At 33.7% G+C, this 24,956-nt stretch overlaps 1 protein-coding gene and 1 pseudogene across 1 annotated transcript in view; one reads left to right on the forward strand and one right to left on the reverse strand.

The window, feature by feature from the left end:
* Window positions 1–284: 284 nt before the first annotated feature.
* The window catches only part of LOC107155345 (disintegrin and metalloproteinase domain-containing protein 32-like), a 179,536-nt gene continuing 154,864 nt past the window's right edge, over window positions 285–24,956 (forward strand). The window contains exons 1-2 of the mRNA XM_048792765.1: window positions 285–1,783; window positions 7,199–7,269. Coding sequence (XP_048648722.1) covers window positions 1,696–1,783; window positions 7,199–7,269 — 159 coding nt within the window. The 5' untranslated portion in view covers window positions 285–1,695. The remainder of the gene's footprint in view (window positions 1,784–7,198; window positions 7,270–24,956) is intronic.
* Window positions 6,964–7,063, reverse strand: LOC125613232 (annotated as a pseudogene).

Below are 24,956 nucleotides of genomic sequence, written 5' to 3' on the forward strand. Positions count from 1 at the left end.
AAACAACTGCCGGGCAGATGTCCTGGTAGAGTATGTTTAGTATAAGTTGGGTGCCCTCTTTGCAAGCTTGCGGTTCTCTCTTTCTTTCTCTCTCTCTCTCTCTCTCTTTTAAATTCTTATTTTTTTAAATTTTATTTTGTTATATGACAACAGAATGCATTACACTATGTATATTACATATATAGAGTATAATTTTTCATATCTCTGTTTGTATGTGGTTCTTTTTTGTGATGATTTTTATTTGTTTAAAATTTTTATTATTTTTAGTTGTAGTTGTACACAATACCTTTATTTTGTTTATTTATTTTTATGTGGTGCTGAGGATCGAACCCAGGGCCTCGCACGTGCTAGGTTGAGTGCTCTACCACTGAGCCACAACCCAGCCCCTTTGTGATGGTTTTTAATCAGACAATCATGTATAAGAACTCTTTCTTCATAGCCTCCCACCCTTATTTAATTTTTTTGGTTAGGGTTGACACATGACTTAGATTGGATTCTAACAACTTTCACATTCATATAATTGGAATCATGTAGTATCTCTCTTTGAAACTGGCTTATTTCTCTTAGCATAATATTCTCAGGGTTTTTCCATGTTGTAGCATGTGTTAGAATTTCCTACTTTTAAAGCTAAGTAATATTCAACCTTAATATATATCACTTTTATTTATCTACTCATCCTTTGATGGACACAGGGTTGCTTCTGTCTTTGGATTATTGTGAATAATGAACATGAGTGTATCTTTGAATCCAGCTTTTATTTTTTTTTGAATATATACTTAAAAATGGAATTGGGGATCGTATAATAATTCCACTTTTAATTTTTTGAGGAGCAATTATATTGTTTTCAATAGTAGATGTCATCATTCTAGATTTCTACCAATAGTAAAGAAGTGTTCTAATTTTTCTGTGTTCTCATCAATATTATTTGCCATTTTTTCTTTCAATTGTTATCATAATGGATATGTGAGGTGCTATCATGTGTGTTAATTTACTGTTTGCATATTTTCTTTGGAGAATGTCTATTCAAGTACTTAGGTCATTTTTTAATCAGGTTTTTGTTGTTGTTATCCATGCATTTTAAGATTTTTTTTTTCCGTAGTACTCATCACTACTGTTACCACTTTTAAGTTACACCAAATAAGTTGGTATACCTAATACCTAGAAAAGTGCCAGCACTCAAAGAAACATTTTGTGTTGATAGAAAAGATAGAGAGAGAAGGAGAGGGTAGGGAGGGGAAAGGCTAAAAAGGAGAAGGTTGGAGGGGAGAGAGGGAAGGAAGGATGGGAGGAAGGAAGGAAGCAAGGTAGAGATTGGTACATACCACACAACACAGGTCTTCTGAAGAAATTATTTTCATGCTTTTTATTCTCTGCCTCTAATAAAATTTTGAGACTGTTAGGTTACTTATTTGAATTTATCCACAGTACAAATATTAATTAGTTAATGTTGACTAACATGCATTTAAAATATATGAATAAACTCTTATTTATCAGAGGGACATTTAACAATATTCCATTTCTTTTTGCAGTACTATGGATCAGGGCCATGCTTGGCAAGTGCTCTGCCTCTGAGCCTCGTCCCCTTCATTTCTTTTTGAAATAATATTGTCCTTATAGTTGGGAAGAGAAAATAAACATAAATGTACCTGTACTATTGACCCAACAATTTCTCTCCTAGGTATACACCCAAAAGAAATGGAAACATCTGTCTACATAAAATCTTGCACACAAATGTTTACAGCAGCATTATTTATAATAGCCAAAATTTGGAAACAACCCAGAGGTTTGTAAATTAATGAGTGGATAAGCAAACTTTGTTATATGCATATGATGGGGTATTATGTAGTCATACAAAGGAATGATGTTCATGATATATGTATGCGGCAACCTGAATGGACCTTGAAAACATTATGCCCATGAAGGAAGCCAGGTACAAAATGTCATATTTTGTGTGATTCAATTTATATTAAATATTCACACTAGGTAAATCCACAGAGATAGGAAGCAGATTAGAGCCTGTCAAGGAATTGGTGGGATGAGGGAATTGATGTGAACACATCATCTCCGATTGCTAAGCAAGATCCCTCAGCTAACTGGACCATGTAGCAGTTTGGAACTGGCATTTTCCATTGAAGTTTAAATGTCTCTCATATAAATAAAAAATTAAAAGATGACAACCAGAATGTCTTGCACTGTAGTTATACATATGACTTACAGTTCAACATAAGCATCCAGATATCCTTCATATACAGATAGATGGCATCTTGACAAAGAAATGTTGCCTATATTCATATGTACCTTTCAGAGCAAATAGAGGATGAGAAAAGGTGGGATTTGCAAGGAGCACAGAGTGCAATGACTACTTCCAGTGTTATATAGAAAAGGATTCTGGGCTTGGGTTTAGATTTAGTGTAAAAACGATGATAACTGCTAGAATGTGAAGTGCCCTCTTGATTGTCAATTTTATTGCAATTTTAAAGGTAACCACTATGTTTATCAATTTGGTGATACTTTTACAGATTTTTCTTTATATAATTAGATATAGAATTATAAAAATACATGTTCTTTTTGAAGTAATGAATTCTGTATTTATGAATGATGAATGCATGTTGCATATATTCATGTAGATCATCTATTTTTATTTACTTTATATGGAGACAAGTGCATGGAGTACTGCATACATGGCATACATTAAGGGCATGGGTGGCAGGCCACTCCCCTCGTGCTAGGTACGTGAGCAGCAGACCACTTACCCCATAGGCACAGCCCTGGGCATGAGGCCATGTGTTGCAGTCCCTGTGTTTACTCTACAGCCTGCTTGATTGGTCGCTGCAAGGACAGTTAGCAAGAAAGTGTATTGGTGGCTGCCTATAATCAGCCTAGCTACTGCCTGAGTATATATACATGGTAACTGCAAAAAAATCAGACCCGCTTCCTGCTTGGTCTCCGGAGGTCTTGATTAGTGAGTGACTCCACAGCCACATGCTCTTCTACCCTGTTCTGTGGTCCTCTTTGCTGGGCGCGAGAGAGCCCACACAACTTTGGATATGAATTATTTGTTATATATCTTACACAGGTTGTTTTTAAGCTTGCAGTTTACCTGAGAAACCAAGATACTCATGGTATCTTGGTTTTCATATTAGGTTTATCAATATTTTCCTGATTTTTTAATTTATTTATTGATTGGGTTATTTGTTTTCTTGGTGTTAAAAGTTTTTGAGTTCCTTATATATTCTGGATTTTAATCTGGTAATTTGAGGAGAAGTTGGCAAATATTTTTTTCCCATTCTGTAGTTTCCCTCTTTGTGCTCTGAATTGCTTCCTTCACTGTACAGAAGATTTTTAATATGATGCCCTGCCACTTACTGATCCTGGTTTTATTTCTTGAACTTTAGGGTGTTAGTGTCTATGTTGGATTATTGAGCCTAAATGTTCTAGCATTTGCAGAGTTTCAGGCCTAACTCCTAGGTCTTTGATCCACTTTGAGTTTACTTTTGTGGCAGGGCCAGAGATAGTGACCTAGTTTCATTATTCTACATGTGGATATTCAATCTTCCCAGCACCACTTGTTAAGATGGCTATCTTTTCTCTAACATACTTTTAGCATCTTTATCAAATATCAGATGGCTGTAAGAATGTAGATTTGACTCTGGGTCTTTTATTATATTCCATTGGTTTTCATGTGTGTTTTGGTGCTATTATCATGGTGTTTTTATTACTATAGCTCTGTAGTATAATTTGAGATCAGGTATTGTGATGCCTCCTGTATTACTCTTGTTGCTCAGAATTGCTTTGGCTATTCTGAGTCCCTTATTCTTTAAGGTATTTCTTTTTTTTCTAGTTCTATTAAGAATGTCATTGGTAATTTGATGGGGATTTCATTGAATGTGTACATTGCTTTTGGCAGTAAGGCCATTTTAAAAATAATAATTCTGTGTATCCAAGAACAAGGGAAGCCTTACCATATTCTACAGTCGTCTTCAATTTTTTTCTTCAATGTTCTGTAAATTTTATTATAGATATATTTCACCTATTTGGTTAGATTAATTACCAAGCATTTTTTCTGAAGTTATTGTGAAAGTCTTTCCTGATTTCTTTCTCAGCACAGAGATTGTTGGAGTATAGGAAGGTTATTGATTTCTGAGTACTGATCTTGTATCCTGCTACTTTGCTGAATTCATTTGTCAGCTGTAGAAGTATTCTGGTGGAGTTTTTTTGGTATTCTAGATATAGGATCATGTCATTAGCAGAGATAATTTCTTTTCCTATTTTGCATCCCTTTAATATTTTTCCTCTGGTTAGAGTTTTGAAAATTTTATTAAATAGAAATGGTAAAAGTGGATATACTTGTCTTCTTGAGTTTAGAGGAAATGCTTTCAGTTTTTCTCCATTTAGTGTGTTGTTGGCTTTGGGTTTGTCACATACAACTGTAAATGTTGAGGTCAGTTCCTTCTATCCCTATTTTCTCCAGAATTTTTAATATGAATGGGTGATAGACTTTACCAAAGGCCTTTTCTGTATCTATCGAGATGGTTGTATGATTTTTTTCTTTTATTATCAAGATTTATTATCCCCATAAACAAACATAACTTTCTCTGAATGGGTTTTTTACCAAATAGGAATTATATATTGTTTGATGGAACTAACTTATAAAACTATTTAGGAATTCTTATTCTTCCCACTTTTTTACCTTATCTTCTTCCTTCCCTATCTCCTTTCTTGCTTCCTTGTTGGTCTTTCATTCATTTTTCTCCCTGGGCCATTTTCTACAATTACAATATTTAGAAAATTGTTCTTTTTATTTGAAATTATTTATAGAATTTCTATTATAAGTTCCTTTTAAAGTTTTCCACTAATGTGAAAATAACTGAGTCATTTTAAAGTGAATGGTGGCATTTAGAAAACCACAGTGACTTTTGAGGCCATAGGCTGTTTGTCACCACTCAGAGGGAACCTGAATTTCTGAGTCTTAATTGAAAACTGATGATTCCCATTAGACTTCATGTAAAAAATAAGTTTGTATTATGTTAAGCCACCAATAGTCTTCTATTAATCCATTTTTTAAAAATTGATGCTTTATAGACATAAACACAGGTGGAATTTTCTGTGGTATACTTACATATGCATATAGTATAATTTGTTCAATTTAATTCCTCACTTCCTCCCCATTCCTTTCCCTCGTTTCTCCCATAAACCCTGATCCTCTCCCCTACTGATCTCCCTTCAATTTTCATTGAATTGCCCTCTTTCCCCTGATACTTTGCTCTAGCTTCTGCATATGAAGTCTTTGACTTTGAGTCTGGCTTATTTCACTTAGCATAATATTCTCATTTCCATCCATTTACTAACAAAAACCATAATCTCATTATTTTTTTATAGCTAAAACTCCATTATATATAAACCACATTTTATTTATGCATTTATCATTTGATGGGCACCTAGGCTGGTTCCATAACTTGGCTACTGTGAATTAGCTTATAATAAATACTCATGTGGCCATATCACTATATTCTGCTGATTTTAGTTCTTTTGGATAAATAACAAAGAGTGGGATAGCTGAGTTTGATAGATATGGTGTTTCCATCCCTAAGTCTTTTGAGGAATCTCCATACCGCTTTCTAAAGTGGTTCTACTAATTTGCAGTTCCACCAATAATATATGAGTGTACCATTTTTTCTTACATGCTTGACAGCATTTATTCTTATTTGTATTCTATGAGTGTCATTCTGACTGGAGTGAGATGAAATCTCAGTGTAGTTTTGATATGCGTTTCCCTGATTACTCTGGATGTTGAACATTTTTTTTTCAAATATTCATTGGCTATTTATGTTTCTTCTTTTGATAAGTGTCTGTTTAGTTCATTTTCCCATTCAGTGATTGGTGTGTGTGTGTGTGTGTGTGTGTGTGTGTGTGTGCGCGCGCGCGCGCGCGCGGGTGCATGCATTCGTTAAAGGTTTTTGAGTTTTTTAAAAATATATTCTGGATATTAATCCCCTGTTAGAGAAACAGGTGGCAAAGATTTTCTCCTATTCTGTAGGCTTTCTCTTCATGTTCTTAATTGCTTCTTTCACTGTGCAGAAACTTTTAAATTTGATGCTGTCCCATTTATTGATTCCTGGTTTTATTTCTTGAGCTTTTGGGTTCTTGTTAAGGAAGCCGATGCCTGTACCACTATGTTGGAGTGTTCAGCCTAAGTTTTCTTCTGGCAGTTGCAAGGTTTCTAGTTTAATTTCTAGGTCGTTGAGCCACTATGAATTGACTTTGGGGAATAAATCTAACCAAGAAGATGAAAGACCACTACAATGAAAACTATAGAACACTGAAGAAAGAAATTGAAAAAGCACTTAGAGGTTTTAAATTAATATTGTCAAAACAGCTATACTACCAAAAGCACAGATTCAATGCAATCCCCATCAAAATATCAATGACATTCTTTGCAGAATTAGAAGACAGTCCTGATATTCATTTGGAAGAATAAAGGACCCATAAGAACCAAAGCAATACTGAGTAAGAAGAGCAATGCTGGAAGCCATCACAATCCCTGATCTCAAATTATACAGCAGAGTTATAATAATAAAAATAGCATGGTATTGGCATTAAAACCGACATAAAGATCAGTGGAATAGAGTAGAAGAAACAGAGAAAAACTTGCATAGATATAGTCATCTGGTCATTATGAAAGCTTCCAAAAACATGTTGAAGAAAAGATAACCTTTTTAACAAATAATGCTGGGAAAACTTGATATCCATGTGTAGAAGGATGAAACTAGACTTCAGTGCACAACAGTCAACAGGTTTTCTTAAGTAGGCTGTTTATTTATTTTTGTCTATTCTGTTTTTTTTTCCAGGAACAGAAAATTTTGTATAAATTGAGTATTTTTATTTTTTGGGTCTTTAAAACTACATTGTATGTGTTTTAAATTAAGTGTTTTCAAGGTTTTTTTTGTTTCATTTTGCTTAGTTTTAAGTATGGAATTCTTCATGAATTTGAGTGTCTTCCTTGCACAGGAAACATGTTAATCTCTCTATCATTCTATTTTGTGTGTGTGCTGATGAAGTGAGTGCTCAAGGTTTTCACAGGAGTACACAGTGAGGAACCATCCTTACCTGCACAAGTAAACCTCTGAAAAGTGTCAAACAGATATTTAGTCAAATTCAAGGCAGGGTTGCTAAATGTTTTTTCTTTTAATTTCTTCAGGTTCTCAAAATCCATTTTTGCAAATCATACTTCCAAAGAAAATCCAAGGAGAGAAAAGTGATAATTCAGAGGTAGATACAGTAAGAAATATTTTTATAATATAAATAATTATAGGAAATTTCATATTTCATTACATGGCTCTGAAATATATGAATCCCATTATAAAATATGAATGTAAATATCTAATATTACTACTGATAAGGAATTCAAAGTTCTGTTGATAAAAGCAAATATATATGTGAGAATGGTCAGCTTTGTTTATTAACATTTATCATTTCCTCATGGTAAATTATTTTTTTAAAGTTCAGCATAGAAAATAATGTTGAAGAATTAAGTGTCTTATCTTAGTGATATCAAGGAGATTTGGATGAAGAAAATATTCTTCAAAATGGCAAGAATATCTTTTAACAAAACCCTCTTTATTTATTCTTTACTCATGAAACTACAAATTCTCAAAGAAGGAGTAATTTTTTATTTTTCTATTTTTATTAAAAAGGGAGAAAGTTTATTTTATCCATTGATTTATTTAAGTATTTCTTTGGAGATGCCATGTGCTTATGCTGTTTCTTAGGATGTTAAACAAACAAACAAAATACAATTTAACAAGCCTAATAGTATAAGTGGACAATTTTTTTTCTAGTACTAGGGATTGAACCTGGGGCCACTCTGAACACTGAGCTATATCCCCATCCTTTTTTAGAAATTTTTTTGTTTTGAGTCAATGTCTTACTAAGTTGCCAGTGTTGGCCTTGAAATTGCCATCCTCCTGTCTCAAGTTCCCAAATCACTAGGTTTACAGATGTGTGCCACCATGCCTGGCTCAACTTTTTGATGACCTTTTGTTTTTTATGATTTCATTGAGATATAATTTTAAATTGCATTATAATTATACATAATAGATTCATGTGGCAGATTAATATATGCACGTAACATAATTTAGTCTTTCACTTCTTGGACAATTCTTTTCCCTGCCTTCCTTCACCCTCTTGTCTCCTTCCATTATTCTCCTGATCTTGCCTCTTTTTTCTTGAGGTCCATGTTCTTTCTTTTTACTCTCTAGCTTCCACATATATTAGAAAATACACAGAGCCTGCCTTTCTGAGTCTGATTTCATGTAACATAATGCTTTCTAGTTTCACCCATTTTCCTGAAAATGACATTTCATTCTTCTTTATGGCTATATAAAACACCATTGTGTGTGTATGTGCAGTGTGTGTGTATCACATTTTCTTTCTTTAAAAAACTATATATACATATATATTTACTTATTGTTGTACACAATACCTTTATTTTATTTATTTTTATGTGGTGCTGAGGCTCGAACTCGGTGCCTCGCACCTGCTAGGCGAGCACTCTATTGCTGAGCCCCAACTCCAGCCCCATGTATCATATTTTCTTTACTCATTCATTGATAGACAATTAGATTGGTCCCATAACTAATCTATTGTGAATTGTGTTACTACAAACACAGATATGTATATTGTACATTGAATTAAATTGTTTTGGATGAATGCTAAGGAATGGTATACCTGGGTTATATGGTGATTCCATTCCTAGTCTCTTAAGGAATCTCCATTATTGATCTCCATAGTTATTGTACTAATTTACAGTTTCACTGACTGTATATATGTGATCCTTTCCCCATATATCCTTGCCAGCAGTATTATTTATATTCTTGATGATTATCATTGTAACTAGAATGAGATAAAAATCTCAGTGTAGTATCAATTTGCATTTTTCTGATTGCTAAAGTTATTGAATATTTTTTTCATATATTTGTTGACCATTTGTACGTCTTTTGAAATGTATCTGTTTAGTTCATTGGGCCACTTATGTTTTATTTTTACAATGTCATTTTTTATTGATTCTTTTTATGTTATATATAACATTAGGATACATTTTGACATGATCACAAAAACATGGAATATAATTTGCTCTAATTTAGTCCCCTTCCCCTCTATTCCCATGCTTCCCTCCCTCTACTCTATTCATCTTTATTCAAATTATTTGTGATTTTATTTTTATTTTATAAGTTAGTGTCTTGTGGATATTTGTGATGTTGAAATTCACTGTAGTATATTCACATATTCACTGTGGTATAAAAGTTTGTTCAAATTTATTCCCAGTCCTTCCCCATCCCATCTTTCTTTCCTCCCACTCAATCCCATTTATCTGTTTTATTGATATTTCCTCTATTTTGATAGAATCCCTTCTCCCCCTTTTTCCTTTATCTCTCCCCACCCCCATTTTGAGTTAGCCTCTGCTATTAAATATTTGACCTTTGACTTTTTGGGACTGGCTCATTTCACTTAGCATAATAGTCTTCATTTCCATCCATTTACCAGCAAGTGCCATAATTTCATTCTTCTTTATGACTAATACTCCATTGTGTGTGTGTGTGTGTGTATATATATATATATATATATATATATATATGTATATACACATATATATACATATATATGTGTGTGTGTGTGTATATATATATATATATATATATATATAAAATCACATTTTCTTTATCCATAAATCTGTTGAAGGGCACCAAGGGTTGGTTCTATACTTTGGCTATTCTAAATTGTGCTGCTATAAACATTGATGTGGCTGAATCACTGCAGAATGCTGATTTTAAATCTTTTGGATATATGCCAAGGAGTGGGATAGCTGGGTCATAGGATGGTTTCATTACTAGTTTTTTGAGGAATCTCTATACTGCTTTCCAGAATGGTTGCACTAATTTTCAGTCCCTCAAACAATGTATGAGTGTTCCTTTGCCTCCACATTCACACCAATATTTATTATTATTTGTATGCCTGATAATTGCCATTCTGACTGGAGTGAGATGAAATCTCAATGTAGTTTTGATTTGTATTTCCATGATTGCTAGAGATGTTGAATATTTTTTCATATATTTGTTGCTGTATTTCTTCTTTTGAGAAGTATCTGTTTGGTTCTTTTGCCCATTTATTAATTGCATTTTTGTCAAGTTTTTGAATTCATTATATATTCTGGATATTAATGCTCTCAGGAGCAGGTGGCAAAGATCTTCCATTCTGTAGGCTCTTTGTTCATGCTCTTAATTGTTCCCTTGCTATGCAGAAGCTTTTCAATATGATGCCATCCATTGATTTTATATTTTATTTATTGCACTTTAGGAGTCATATTAAGGAGGTCGGTTCTTGTTCCAACATGTTGGAGTGTTGGGCCTATATTTTGCATTTTTCTGACTGCTAAAGAGCTTCAGGTTTATTTCCTAGATCTTCAATGCACTTTAAATTGAATTTTGTGCAGGGTGAGAGGGGTCAAATTTCATTCTTCTATGTATGGATTTCCAGTTTTCTCAGCACCATTTGTTAAAAAGTCTATCTTTTATCCATCGTATGTTTTTGGCACCTTTGTCTAGTGTCAGATAACTGTATTAATGTGAGTTTGTCTCTGTGTCTTCTATTCTGTTCCATTGGTTTTCATGTATGTTTTGGTGCTAGTACCATGCTGTTTTTTTACTATAGCTCTGTAGTATAATTTGAGATCCAGTATTGTGATGCCTCCAACATCACCCTTTTTGCTAAGAATTGCTTTGGATATTCTGGGTCTCTTATTTTTTCAAATGAATTCCAGAATTGCTTTTTCTATTTTTATGAAGAATTGATATTTTGATGAGGATTGTATCAAATCTGCTCTTTTGGAAGTATGATCAGTTTGATAGTATTAATTATGCCTACCCAAAAAAATGGGAAATCTTTCCATCTTCTAAGGTATTTTTCAATTTACTTCTTTGGTGTTCTGTAGTTTTTATTGTAGAGTTTCTTTACCACTTTTGTTAGATCGAGTCCCAAGCATTTTATTTTTATCTTTTGAGTTTATTGTGAATAGGATAGTTTTCCTAATTTCTTTTTCAGCTCATTCATTATTAGAGTATAGGAATGTGATTGATTTGTTTGTTGATAAATAAATTGCTGAATTTATTTATCAGCTGTAGAATTCTTTTGGTGGAGTTTTTTGTGTCTGCTAAATATAAGTTCAGGTTGTCAGCCAACAGAGATAATTGGAGCTCTTCTTCTATTATTTATGTCCCTTTAAACTTCTTCTCCCTGATTGCTCTGGCTAGACTTTCAAGCACTGTGTTGTATAGAAATTGTAAGTGTGGGAATCCTTGTTTGTTCCTGTTTTTTAAGGATGTGCTTTCAGCTCCTTTAATGGACTCTCCTTCTACTGTAATGCATCCCTATGCTGGTTTTCATTTCTTCTTCATGAAATATTTCATTGAGTATGTTTTGTAATGTAGGTTTTGTGATTCTGAATTCTTTTAGCTTCTGTTTGTCATGGAAGGTTTTTATTTCATCTTCAATTCAGAAACTTAATTTTTCTGGGTATAGTAATCCTGGTTAAAACTGATTTTCTTTCAGAGCTTGGTATATATTATTGCATGCCCTCTTCCTTTTAGTGTCTGGGTGGAGAAATCAGTTGAAATTTGAATTGGTTTTCCTATAAATGTGACAATCCATTTATCTCTTGAAAATTTTTAAATGCTATCCTTATTCTCTGTTAGACATTTCATATAATGTACCTTGGTGTTGATATACTTTGATTTTTGTCTATTTGGAGTTGTATATGCCTCTTGTATTTACATTTTCTTCTCACTCTTTAGGTTTGGAAATTTTTCTAATATTATTTTACTAAAAAGATTGTGCACCCCTTTAGTTTGTAGTTCAGATCCTTTCAGCTACCTTAATAATTCTTAGATTTGGTGTTCTGCTGTTTTCCCATATTTCTTGAATATTCTGGTTGTGGTCTTTTAACATAATTTCTTTATGGTCAACATTAAATTCAAGGTCTAAAAATCTATCATCAAAGGGTCTAATCTATTGGTAATACTTTCCATTGAATATTTAATTTCATTTATTAATTCTCTCATTTTGAGGATTTCTGTTTGTTTTTTTTTTCAGAACCTCTCTCTCTTTATTGAAGGGACCTTTCACCTGTATTTTTTTCTCTAATTTCACTCTGTACATCATCTTTCAGTTTGATGAACATTTAAACTATGAACTTTCTATATTCCTTCTCTGACATTTACTGTAGTGTCAGTGTAGTCATTTGTTGAAGCATTTTGAGTTATTTGTTCCAGTCACTGTGCAGAAATGAATGATGCCATTTTACTTATTGATTCCTGGTTTTATTTCTTGAGCTTTAAGGGTCTTATTAAGGAAGCTGATGCCTGTGTCACTATGTTGGATTGTTGTATCTAGATGTTCTGCTACCTGTTGTACAGTTTCATGTCTAATTCCCAGGTTTTTGATGCACTTTGATTTGGATTTTGTGCAGGGTCAGAGATAGAGGTCAAGTTTCATTCTTCTACATAAAGATTTACAATTTCCCCAATTTATCTTTATTTTTTGAGTTTATTGTGAATAGGATATTATTAAAAAGGCAATATTTTTTTCCAACATATATTTTTGGCACCTTTGTGTAGTATCAGATAATTGTATTTTTGTGGGTTTGTCTTTGTGTCTTTTATTCTATTCCATTGGTCTTCATGTCTGTTTTGGTGCTAGCACCATGCTGTTTTTGTTACTATGGTAGTAACTATAGTATATTTTGAGGTCTGGTATTGTGATGCCTCTAGCATCACTCTTTTTTTTTTTCAGGATTTCTTTCACTAGTCTAGATCTCTTATTTTTACAAGAGAATTTTAGAACTGCTTTTTCTAGCTCTGTGAAGACTGTTGGTAATTTGATGGGATTGAAATGAATCAGTATAATGCTTTTGGTAGTATGGCTTTTTTCTTTTCTTTTTTTTTTAGTTGTAGATGGAGGCAATACCTTCATTTAATTAATATTTTTATGTAGTGCTGAGGATTAAACCCAGTGCCTCACACATGCTAGCAAGCACTCTACCACTGAGCTATAACTCCAGCCCAAGTATGGCCATTTTAATAATATTGAATCAGCCTATTCAAGAACGTGGGAGGTCTTTCCATCTTGTAAGTTCTTCAGTTTCTTTCTTCAGTGTTCTGTAGTTTTCATTGTAGAGGTCCTGGACATCTTTTGTTAGATTAATTCCCAAGGATTTTTTTTAGGTTACTGTGAATGGGGTGTTATTCCTAATTTCTTTTTCAGCAGGTTTGTTACTGGAATACAGGAAAACAATGGATTTATGTGTGTTTATCTTATATAGTGCTACTTTATTAAAATTGTTTATCAGCTCTATAAGTCTTTTTGTGTTTTTGTTTTGTTTTGTTTTTGTCTTCTAAATATAGGATAATGTCATCAACTAATACATACAAGTTGAATTCTTCTTTTCTTACTTGTATCCCTTTAATTTCCTACTCTGGCTTGATTGATCTGACTAGAGTTCTCAGCACTATGTTGAAAAGGAGTGGTGAGTGTGGGCATCCTGTGTGTTCTTGTTTTTAGAGGAAATTATTTCAGTTTTTCTCCATTCAATATAATGTTGGCTTTGGGTGTGTCATGTATAGCTTTTACATTGTTAAGGGAAGTTCTTTTTATCCTTAGTTTCTCTAGTGTTTTAAACATGAATTGGCATTGTACTTGGTCAGATGCTTTTTCTGCATCTATTGAGATAATCATGTGATTGTTGTCCTTAAGTCTATATGATGAGCAGAGATGCAAAAATTCTTAATAAAATATTGGCAAACCACATACAAAACACTATATTTTAATGTGTTTTTTTGTTTGTGGTTTGCCAATATTTTATTAGGAATTTTTGCATCTATGCTCATCAGGGTTATTGGTCTGAAATTTTCTCTCCTTGATGTTTCTTTGTCTGGTTTTAGTATCATGGTGAGACTAGCATCATAGAATGAGTTTGGAAGGGTTCTTTCCTTTTCCATTTCATGGAATAATTTGAGTAGATTTGGTATTAGTTATAATTTGAAGGTCTGGTAGAACTGGGCTCAGAATCCATTTGGCTTTTTTTCTTGGTAGACTTTTTATGGCTTCTTCAATTTCATTCCTTGAAGTTTATCTGTTTAAATTTTCCTGTCCTGACTCAATTTTGGTAGGTCACATGTCTCTAAAACTTTGTCAGCTTTAATTACTTCCTGTCTTCTGCTTTTTTGAAAAATTACTTATTTATTCTAATTTGTTATACATGATGACAGAATGCAATTTACTTCATATTACACATATAGAGCACAATTTTTCAAGTCACTGAATGTACACAAAGTATTTTCACATCATTTGTGTCTTCATACATGTATTTAGGGTAATGATGTCATATATTTGTTGATTGATTGTATATCCTCTTCTGAGAAGTGTCTGTTCAGTTCCTTAGCCCATTTATTGATTTTTTTTGGTATTAAGGTTTTTGAGTGCTTTATATATCCTAGAGATTAGTGCTCTATCTGATGTGCTTGTGCTAAAGATTTGCTCCCATTCTGTAGGCTCTCTATTCACCTCACTGATTGTTTCTTTTGCTGAGAAGAAGCTTTCTAGTTTAAATCCATCCAATTTATTGATTCTTGGTTTTAATTATTGTGCTATAGGAATCTTATTAAGAAAGTTGGAGCCTAATCTGACATGATGGAGACTTGGGTCTGCTTTTTCTTCCATTAGGCACAAGGTCTCTGGTTTAATTCCTAGGTCCTTGATCCACTTTGAGTTTTGTGCATGGTGAGAGTTAGAGATTTAATTTCATTTTGCTACATGTGGATTTCCAGTTTTCCCAGCACCATTTGTTGAAAAGGCTATCTTTTCTCCAATGTGTTTTTGGCACCTTGTCTAATATAAAGTAACTGTAGTTATGTGGGTTAGACTCTGTGTCCTCTATTCTGTACCATTGGTCTACCAGTCTATTTTGGTGCCAATACCATGCTGTTAAATGTTACTATTGCTCTGTGGTATAGTTTAAGGTCTGGTATAGTAATGCCATCAGCTTCACTCTTCTTGCTAAGGATTGCTTTGGCTATTCTGGGTCTCTTATTTTTCCAGATGAATTTCATGATTGCTTTTTCTATTTCTATAAGGAATGCCATTGGGATTGCATTGAATCTGTATAGTGCTTTTGGTAGTATGTCATTTTGACAATATTAATTATGCTATCCAAGAACAAAGTAGATCTTTCCATCTTCTAAGGTTTTCTTTAATTTCTTTCTTTAGCGTGTTGTAGTTTTCAATGTAGAGGTCTTTCACCTCTTTCATTAAATTTATTCCTAAGTATTTTATTTTTTTCTGAGGCTATTATAAATGGGGAGGTTTTCCTAGTTTCTCTTTCAGTGAATTTGTCACTGATGTACAGAAATGCCTTTGATTTATGGGTATTGATTTTATATCCAGCTACTTTGCTGAATTCACTTATTAGTTCTAGGAGATTTCTGGTGGAATTTTTGGGGTCTTCTAGGTATAGAATCATATAATCTGCAAATAGTGCTAATTTGAGTTCTTCCTTTTCCTAATCTTTTAATTTCTTTTGTCTGTCTGATTGCTCTGGCTAGAGTTTTAATAACTATGTTGAATAGAAGTGATGAAAGAGGGCACCCCTGTCTTGTTCCAGTTTTTAGAGGGAATTCTTTCAATTTTTCTCCATTTAGTATGATGTTGGCCTGAAGCTTAGCATAAATAGCCTTTACAATGTTGATATATGCTCCTGTTATCCCTCGCTTTTCTAGCGTTTTGAACATAAAGGGGTGCTGTATTTTGTCAAATGCTTTTTCTTCGTCTATCGAGATGATAATATGATTCTTATCTTTGAGTCTATTGATGTAATGAATTACATTTATTGATTTCTGTATGTTGAACCAACCTTGCATCCCTGGGATGAATCCCACTTGATGATGGTGCACAATCTTTTTGATATGTTTTGTATTCAATTTGCCAGAATTTTATTGAGGATTTTTGCATCTATGTTCATTAGAGATATTGGTCTGAAGTTTTCTTTCTTTGAAGTATCTTTGTCTGGTTTTGGAATCAGGGTGATATTGGCCTCATAGAATGTGTTTGGAAATGTTTCCTCTTTTTCTCTTTCATGAAATAGTTTGAGAAATATTGGTGTGTGTTTTTCTCTAAAGATCTTTTAGAATTTAGTTGTGTATCCATCTAGTCCTGGGCTTTTCTTGGTTGGTAGGCTTCTGATGGCGTCCTCTATTTCATTTCCTTGCTTAAAATTGATCTGTTTAAATTGTGTATATCATCCTGATTTAGTTTGGGCATATCATATGGCCTCTAGAAATTTGTCGATACCTCTAATATTTTCTCTTTTATTGGAGTACAAATTTTCAAAGTAATTTCTAATTATTCTCTTTATTTCTGTAGTGTCAATCATATTTCCTTTTTCATCACGGATGTTAATAATTTGAGTTTTATCTCTCTTTTTATTAGCATTGCTAATAGTTTATCAATTTTATTTATTTTTCTGAAGAACCAACTTTTTGTTTTATCATTTTTTTTCAATTGTTTGTTTCAATTTCACTGATTTCAGCTCTGATTTAAATTATTTCCCATCTCCTACTGCTTTTAGGGTTGATTTGTTCTTCTTTTTCTAGGGTTTTGAGATATAATGTTAGGTCATTTGTTTGTTGACTTTTTCTTCTTTGAAGGAGTGAATTCCATGCAATAAACTTTCTTCTTAGAACTGCCTTCATAGTGTCCCAGAGATTTCAATATGTTGTTTTGGTGCTCTCATTTACCTCTAAGAATTTTTTTAATCTCCTCCTTGTTATCTTTTGCAATCCATTGTTCATTCAATAGTATATTATTTTGTCTTCAGGTGTTGGAGTAGCTTTTATTTTTTATTTTATCATTGATTTCTAATTTCATTCCATTTTGGTCTGATAGAATGCATGATAGTATCTCTACTTTTTTGTATTTACTAAGATTTGATTTGTGGCATAATATATATGGTCTATTTTAGAGAAGGATCCATGTGCTGCTGAGAAGAAAGTGTATTTGCTCATTGATGGATAATATAATCTATATATTAGGTCTAAGTTATTGATTGTATTCTAGATTTCTATAGTTTCTTTGTTTAGCTTTTGTTTGGAAGATCTATCCAGTAGTGAAAGAGGTGTGTTAAAAAGTCACTCAGATTACCGTTTGTGGTCTATTTGACTCTTGAACTTGAGAAGAGTTTGATTGATGGACGTAGATGCTCCATTGTTTGGGGCATATATATTTATAACTGTTATGTCTTGTTGATGTATGGTTCTCTTAAGTTGTACAAAATATCCATGTTTCTCCCTTTTGATTAACTTTGGCTTGAAGTCTACTTTATTTGACATGAGAATGGAAACCCCTGCTTGCTTACATAGACCATGTGAGTGGTGTATTTTTTTCCCCCAACCTTTCACCTTCAGTCTGTGGGTGTCTTATCCTATGAGATGAGTCTCTTGAAGGCAGCATATTGTTGGGTCTTTTTTTTTAAATCCACTCTACCAGCCTATATCTTTTGATTGGTGAGTTTAGACCATTAACATTTAGAGTTATTATTGAGACATGATTAGTATTACCAGTCACTTTTGTTTATTTTTGGTATTTAGCTTGACTTGGTTTCTCCTTTGGTTGGCTTTTCCTTTATTGTAGTTTTTCCCTTTGCAGATTTTCATTGTTGTTTTTCATTTCCTCCTCATGGAATATTTTGCCGAGAATGTTCTGTTGTGCAGGCTTTCTTGATGTAAATTCTTTTAACTTTTGTTTTTCATGGAAGGTTTTTATTTCATTGTCAAATTTGAAGTTTAATTTTGCTGGATATAAGATTCTTATTTGGCATCCACTATCTTTTAGAGCTTGGTATATATTGTTCCAGGATCTCCTAGCTTTGAGAACCTGGGTTGAAAAATCAGCTGAGATCTGAATTGGTCTTCCCTTATAGGTAGTCTGATTTTTCTCTCTTGCAGCTTTTAAAATTCTATCCTTATTCTGTATGCTAGGCATTTTCCTTGTAATGTACCTTGGGGTAGATCTGTTGTAATTTTGTACATTTGGTGTCTTATAGGCCTCTTGTATTTGATTTTCCAATTCATTCTTCATGCTTGGGAAATTTTCTGATATTATTTCATTGAAGAGATTGTGCATCCCTTTGGTTTGAATCTCTGAACCTTCCTCTATCCCAATAAATCTTAAATTTGATCTTTTGATGGTATCTCATAATTCTTGGATATTCTGTTTATGGTTTCTTACCATCTTCACTGTGAAGTCAACTTTATTTTCAAGATTGTATATTTTGTCTTCATTGCCTGAGGTCCTATCTTCCAAGTGTTCTAGTCTGTTGGTGATGCTATCTATTGATTTTTTTAAATTGGCTTATTGTTTCTTTCATTTCGAGGATTTCTGTTTGTTTTTTCCCCCTAGTATCTCTATCTCTTTCTTGAAGTAATCTCTTTTTAAAAATTATGTTTTTATTTTTTAAAAAATATTTTTAATACATTTATTTTGTTTACTTATTTATTTTTTAGAGAGAGTGAGAGAGAGAGAGAGAGAGAGACAGAGAGAGAGAGAATTTTTTAATATTTATTTTTTAGTTTTCGGCGGACACAACATCTTTATTTGTATGTGGTGCTGAGGATCGAACCTAGTGCTGCGCACATGCCAAGTGAGCACGCTACCGCTTGAGCGATGTCCCCAGCCCTTATTTACTTATTTTTATGTGGTGCTGAGGATCAAACCCAGGGCCTCGCATTTTCTAGGCAAGCACTCTACCGCTGAGCCACAACCCTAGCCCTTGAAGTAATCTCTTGCAACCTGAATTTGCTCTCTTATCTCTTTGTTGGTGTGATTGATGGTCGCCTGAATTTGTTCTCTTATCTTTTTGTTGGAATGGTCAATTTTTGCCTGTATCTGCTTACTTAGGTCATTCTTTAATTCCCAAATCATTTTAGGTATGTATATTCTGAACTTCTTCTCTGAAATTTCACCTACTGTGCTATCTGTGGATTCTATTGTTGTAGTATCTTGGTTTGTTTGGGGTACTTTCCTCTCTTGCTTTTTCATGATATCTATGTGTCTTCCTTTGTTGCAGTGTATATCTGAGGTATTACAGCTTCTGCCCTATTGTCTTATAGTGTCCCTACAGGTTCCTAATATCTCACTTTTAAGGGAGAGATGAATATTACAGCACTCAATGTACCCAGTTAGCTTCTGTTTTTACATTTACAGTTTTGTCACTATAATCAAAAATGATGAGTTCAGTTATCTTCTACCATATAGTCAGTAGATTTGCATAATGGTTTACAGTTTCTGATGGTGGAAGGAGTGATGGGGGGTTGACTGAGATGTTTATGATGTAGGATGTGAGAGGTATTATATGGAGGTATTGGATTATATGACTAATGAGAGGGTAATCAGAAGTTGGCTGTTGGTTGGAGAAACAAGAGATGGGAAACCCCATGCAAGACTCTGTTACCTCAGCAACAGGATTTCTGTTAGCACCCCTAGTAGGGAAACTTCTGGTGCATCCAGGCCCACAGGGACCTTGATGATGTCTTACCAGGTCCTTATTATTGTTCCTTGCTAGAAGTGATGCTATTCCAGTTTTGTGGTGGTGGCAGCCTCAAGCCTATATGTACCTTGATGTTGGGCTGTGGAGCCATGCTTTAGAATAAGGAACCCCAGCGTGGAGTGGCTCTGTTCCAGACTTCGGGACACAGTGGCGTGGGATGGGCGGGCTCTCCCTCCAGAACTTCCTTCTACTGCTTTTGATGTTGATTTGTTCTTCATTTTCTTGGGCTTTGAGATGTAATGTTAGGTTATTTTTTGGTGACTTTCTATTGTTTCAGTGAATGAGCTCAATGCAATGAACTTTCCTGTTATACCTGTCTTCATAGTGTCTCAGCAATTTTGATATGTTGTATTACTGTTCTCATTTACCTCTAAGTATTTTAGTTATTTCATTCCCGATTTCTTCTGCTATCCATTCATCATTCAATAGTATATTATTTAGTCTCAAGGTGTTAGAGTAGCTTATATTTTTTATTTTATCATGGATTTCTAATTTCATTCCATTATGATCTGATATAATTCAAGGTATTATCTCTATTTTCTTATATTTTCTAAGATTTTCTTTGTGGCCTAATATATGGTCTATTTTAGAGAAGGATCCATGTGTTGCTGAGAAGAAAGTGTATTCAGTCATTTATGGGTGAAATATTCTATATATGTCTGTTAAGTTCAAATTATCAATTGTATTTTTTAGTTCAATAGCATCTTTATTTAGTTTTTGATTGATTGGAGAATCTATACAGTGGTGATAGAGGTGTGTTAAAGTCACCCACTATTATTGAGTTGTGGTCTATTTGATTCTTGAAATTGAGGATTTGTTTGATGTATGTAGATGCTCCATTGTTTGGAGCATAAATATTTATCATTGTTATGTCTTATTGATATATAATTCCCTTAAGCAGTATGAATGTCCTTCTTTGTCCCTTATGATTATCTTTGATTTGAAGTCCAGTTTATCTGATATGAAGATAGAAACCTCTGCTTGTTTACAAAATCCGTGTTAATGATGTATTTTTTTCCCCCCATCCTTTTACCTTCAGTCTGTGGATGTGTTTGCCTATGAGGTGAGTCTCTTGAAGACAGCATATTGTTGGGCTGTTCTTAATCCAATCTGCTATTCTATGTCTTTTGATTGATGAGTTTAGGCCATTTATATTCAATGTTATTATTGAGAAATTATTTTTATTCCCTGTCATTTTGATTTATTTATGGTTTTAATTTGAATTAAAACTGATTGGCTATTCTTCTAGTATAGTTTCTCCCTTTGCTGTTTTTCACTTTTATTTATCATTCCTTCTTTATGAAATATTTCATTGAGTATGTTTTGTAGTGCAGGCTTTCTAGTTGTGATTTTTTTTAAACTTTTTTTATTCATGAAAGTTTTTTTTTTCATCATCAATTCTGTAGCTTAAATTTGCTGGGCACAGTATTCCTGGCTGGCATCCATTTTCTTTCAGAGCTTGGTATATGTTATCCCAAGACCTCCTAGCTTTGAGGGTGTGGGTTGAGAAATCAGCTCAGATCCAGATTGATTTCCCTATGACTATTATCTGTAATTATTTTCTGGTAACCTTTAAAATTCGATCTTTTTTCTCTATGGTAGGCATTTTCATAATAATGTGCCTTGATGTGTGTCTGTTATAATTTTGTGGTTTTGGGGTCATGTAAGCCTTCTGTATTTGATTTTCCATTTTATTCTTCAGGTTTGTGAAATTTTCTGATATTATTTCATTGAAAAAAATATGTATTTATTTGGTTTATATCTCTGCACCTTCACTTATCCCAGTAAATCTTAAATTTGTTTTTTCATGTTGTCCCATATTTCTTAGAAGTTCTGTTCATGGTCTCTTAGCATCTTTTTTCCATGGTCAACTTTGTTTTCAAGATTGTATATTTTGTCTTCATTGCCTAAAACTGTCTTGCAAGTGACCTAGTCTGTTGTTGATGCTTTTAATTGAATTTTTAATTTTGTTTATTGATTCCTATATTTTGAGGATTCCTGCCTGATTTCTTTTCAGAATCTCTGTCTCTTGAAGTGATCTTTCACTTACTCTATATTTCTGTCTGATTTTACTCTTTATATTGTTCTTTACCTTGAAGATCAGTTTAAATATGTACATTTTGAACTTCTTCTCTGACATTTCTTCCACTGTGGTGTTGATGGATTCTGTTATTTGAGTATCTTGTTTTGTTTGGGGCAATTTGTTACCTTGCTTTTTCATGTTGTTAGTGTGTCTACCTTCTACCAGTATGGATCTGAGGCAGAAGAGCTTCTACCATCTAGATTTATAGTTTCCCTGTTTCCAGTATCTCACAATTTTGGGGGAGACAAATAATAACAACAATCATTACAAACAATATACAGCATTAAACCAAATAGTTCCTGCTGTGACAACTACAATGTTAATTGTCACAATAAACAGAATTGACATAAGTTATTGCCTACAATAAAAATGGTAAGTTGACAAAAGAGTTTACAATTTTGGATGATGAACAGGGAGAGAATAGAAGTGCTGCTTATGAGAGAAGATAAGAGCAGATAGAAGCAAAAAATTGAAGAGTGAAAGAGAGAACAATAGAGATTGGCTCTTATTTGAAGAAAAGAGAGAAATAGAATTAAGCAATACAGAAGGGTGAGAGGAAAAATATACATATAAAGTAAAAATTTTAAAAAAATATTAAAAATAAAAGAACACAAAACAAAACTGAAAGATATCAATCAAACATCAAAAAGTAATCCATGAAAAATAACTGGCTTCAAAAATGCTAGAAATGAGGGGGAAAACCCCCCAAATATGAGTGTGTATAAATGTCCATGAATCATTAAGGTCACAATTAAACAGAGAAAAGAAAAAAAAAGTGAGAAAAAAAGTTTTATGAAAAGTTAAAAAATTGTTTTCATTGGATTTCAAAAGATTTTCATCTTCTCAGCATAATTAGATGGGGTCATCTGGAGCATGATGCTCCACCCTCCAGATGCTGGAGTGAGTGAGGTAATCTCTTCGGCAGAATTCCTGGAAATGGGGTTTAGGCTTTGATGGGCTCTTTGCTGAATGCCAGTTGTTCTGGAGATGGCCCAGCAGTTGCCGGGGTCCCTGATGGAAGACTGTACACCAGGGACTTCCCCTGGGTTCTACTCATAGGTTGGAGGAGTCAATTCATAGTCCACTACATCACCTGTGGACTCCACCTTTCCTGATCTCTGGTTCAGTCTCCAAACTTGCCTGCCCCCCACCCTTTTGAATTCCTCTCCCAGCTGGTCCTGCAAGCTTTGGAGGGGAAGGGTGAGAGCCAGGTGGGTTTCCATGACCAGTGTAAGCCTCTGTGTTAACCCTGTGTAATCCTCTCTCCAGGTTTGTTTTTCTCCTGGTCACTTAGGCACACTCTATATTGTGCTGTGTGGGTTTGCCAGGTCTGTATTTCAGGCCAAACTTGGGTTTGCCAGGGATCTGCTCCCCAGGGATCTGCCAGCCCCCATACCACAGCTGCAATATGGTTCTTTCCTCTGTCCTCTCCTCACCTTCCCTGCAAAAGAATATTTTGCAGCATGCCTTTCAGTTTAGACGGGCAGTGTCTTTGATCTCTAACTCTCCATACCCAGACACGCCTCAGGCCTCCTTGATGAGAAGCTGCCTGTCTGCTTTCTTGGTTTCATTCCACGGAGCAGCTAGGAAAGCAACCTTCTCTACTCTGGCATCATAACCCCCTCCAACCTATATCTTTTGATTGAAGAGTCCATTCACATTCAGTGTTATTATAGAGTGACATACTTTATTTCAGTGCCATTTTGATGTATTTTTAATGTTTAAATTGGACTTGATGCTCCTTTAATGGACTCTCCTTCTACTGTAATGCATCCCTATGCTGGTTTTCATTTCTTCTTCATGAAATATTTCATTGAGTATGTTTTGTAATGTAGGTTTTGTGATTCTGAATTCTTTTAGCTTCTGTTTGTCATGGAAGGTTTTTATTTCATCTTCAATTCTGAAACTTAATTTTTCTGGATATAGTAATCCTGGTTAAAACTGATTTTCTTTCAGAGCGTGGTATATATTATTGCATGCCCTCTGCCTTTTAGTTTTGGGTGGAGAAATCAGTTGAAATTTGAATTGGTTTTCCTGTAAATGTGACAATCTATTTATCTCTTGAAAATTTTAAAATGCTATCCTTATTCTCTATGTTAGACATTTTCATAATAATTTGTTGGAGTGGATCTATTGTGATTTTTTATATTTGGTGTCCTATATGCCTCTTATATTTGAATGTCCTTCTTATTCTTAATGTTTGGAAAATTTTCTAATATTTCATTGAAAAGATTGTGCATACTTTTAGTTTGTATTTCAGAACTTTCATCTACCCCAGTGTTTCGTAAATTTAATATCTTGATGTTTTCCCAGCATATTCTGGTTATGGTCTCTTAACATTTCTTCCTTATGGTCAGTTTTATTTTTGAGGTTATGTTCTTTGTCTTCAAGGACTGAAAATCTATTTTCAAAATGGCCTAATCTATTGGTGACTCTTTTTTCCACTGAATTTTCAATTGGATTTAGTAGATTTTTATTTCCAGGATTTCCATTTGGTTCTTTTACAGAATCTTCATTTCTTTATTGAAGTGATCTTTACTTCCTATTTATTTTCTCTTTCACTCTTTTATCTCATGAACATTTTAACTATGAACTTTCTAAATTATTTTTTGACATATCTTCCTCTGTGGTGTTAATGGGGTCAGTTGTTGAAGTGTTCTGAGTTGTGAGGTGGTTTGTTCTCTTGCTTTTTCATATTGCTTGTATATCTCCCCATCTAATAGGATGGTTATTGCTTCTTCTTATAAGCAAATGCCTACTTTGTTAGCTTTATTGTTTTATAAGCCCTGGTGTTGGAAGAATATCCAGGTATTAATAGTTTAGCTCAATGTGTGGCCTCTATTGATTCCAGGATCAGATCCACTTTGAGAGATGTCACTGAAGCCTATTTTCTATAATGACTTCAGAGTCAAACCACATATACAACCTTATGAAAAGTGAAAAACTTGTTGATATTGTTCTACACAATTGCTCTAATTTAGTATAAACTTTTCATAAGTTTATAACTGGAACAGGCTGAAGAATTAGTTACGAATAGAGTAAAACTGCTATAATATTATATTAAGGCTGAAAAGGGGAAGAAGATTGGGCAAAAGAGTGAGAAAAAGAATAGAATGCTAAGACTGAATTAAAAAGGTAAAAAATGTGGATCCTAGTTGAGGTAGTGGTAGACAGTGTGAAAGGAAGAATAGGGGATAAGAGGAACAAGTGTAAACTAGGGATAGG

The sequence above is a fragment of the Marmota marmota genome, unplaced genomic scaffold (genome assembly GCF_001458135.2).
Source record: "Marmota marmota marmota unplaced genomic scaffold, marMar, whole genome shotgun sequence".
Taxonomy (NCBI): Eukaryota; Metazoa; Chordata; class Mammalia; order Rodentia; family Sciuridae; genus Marmota; species Marmota marmota.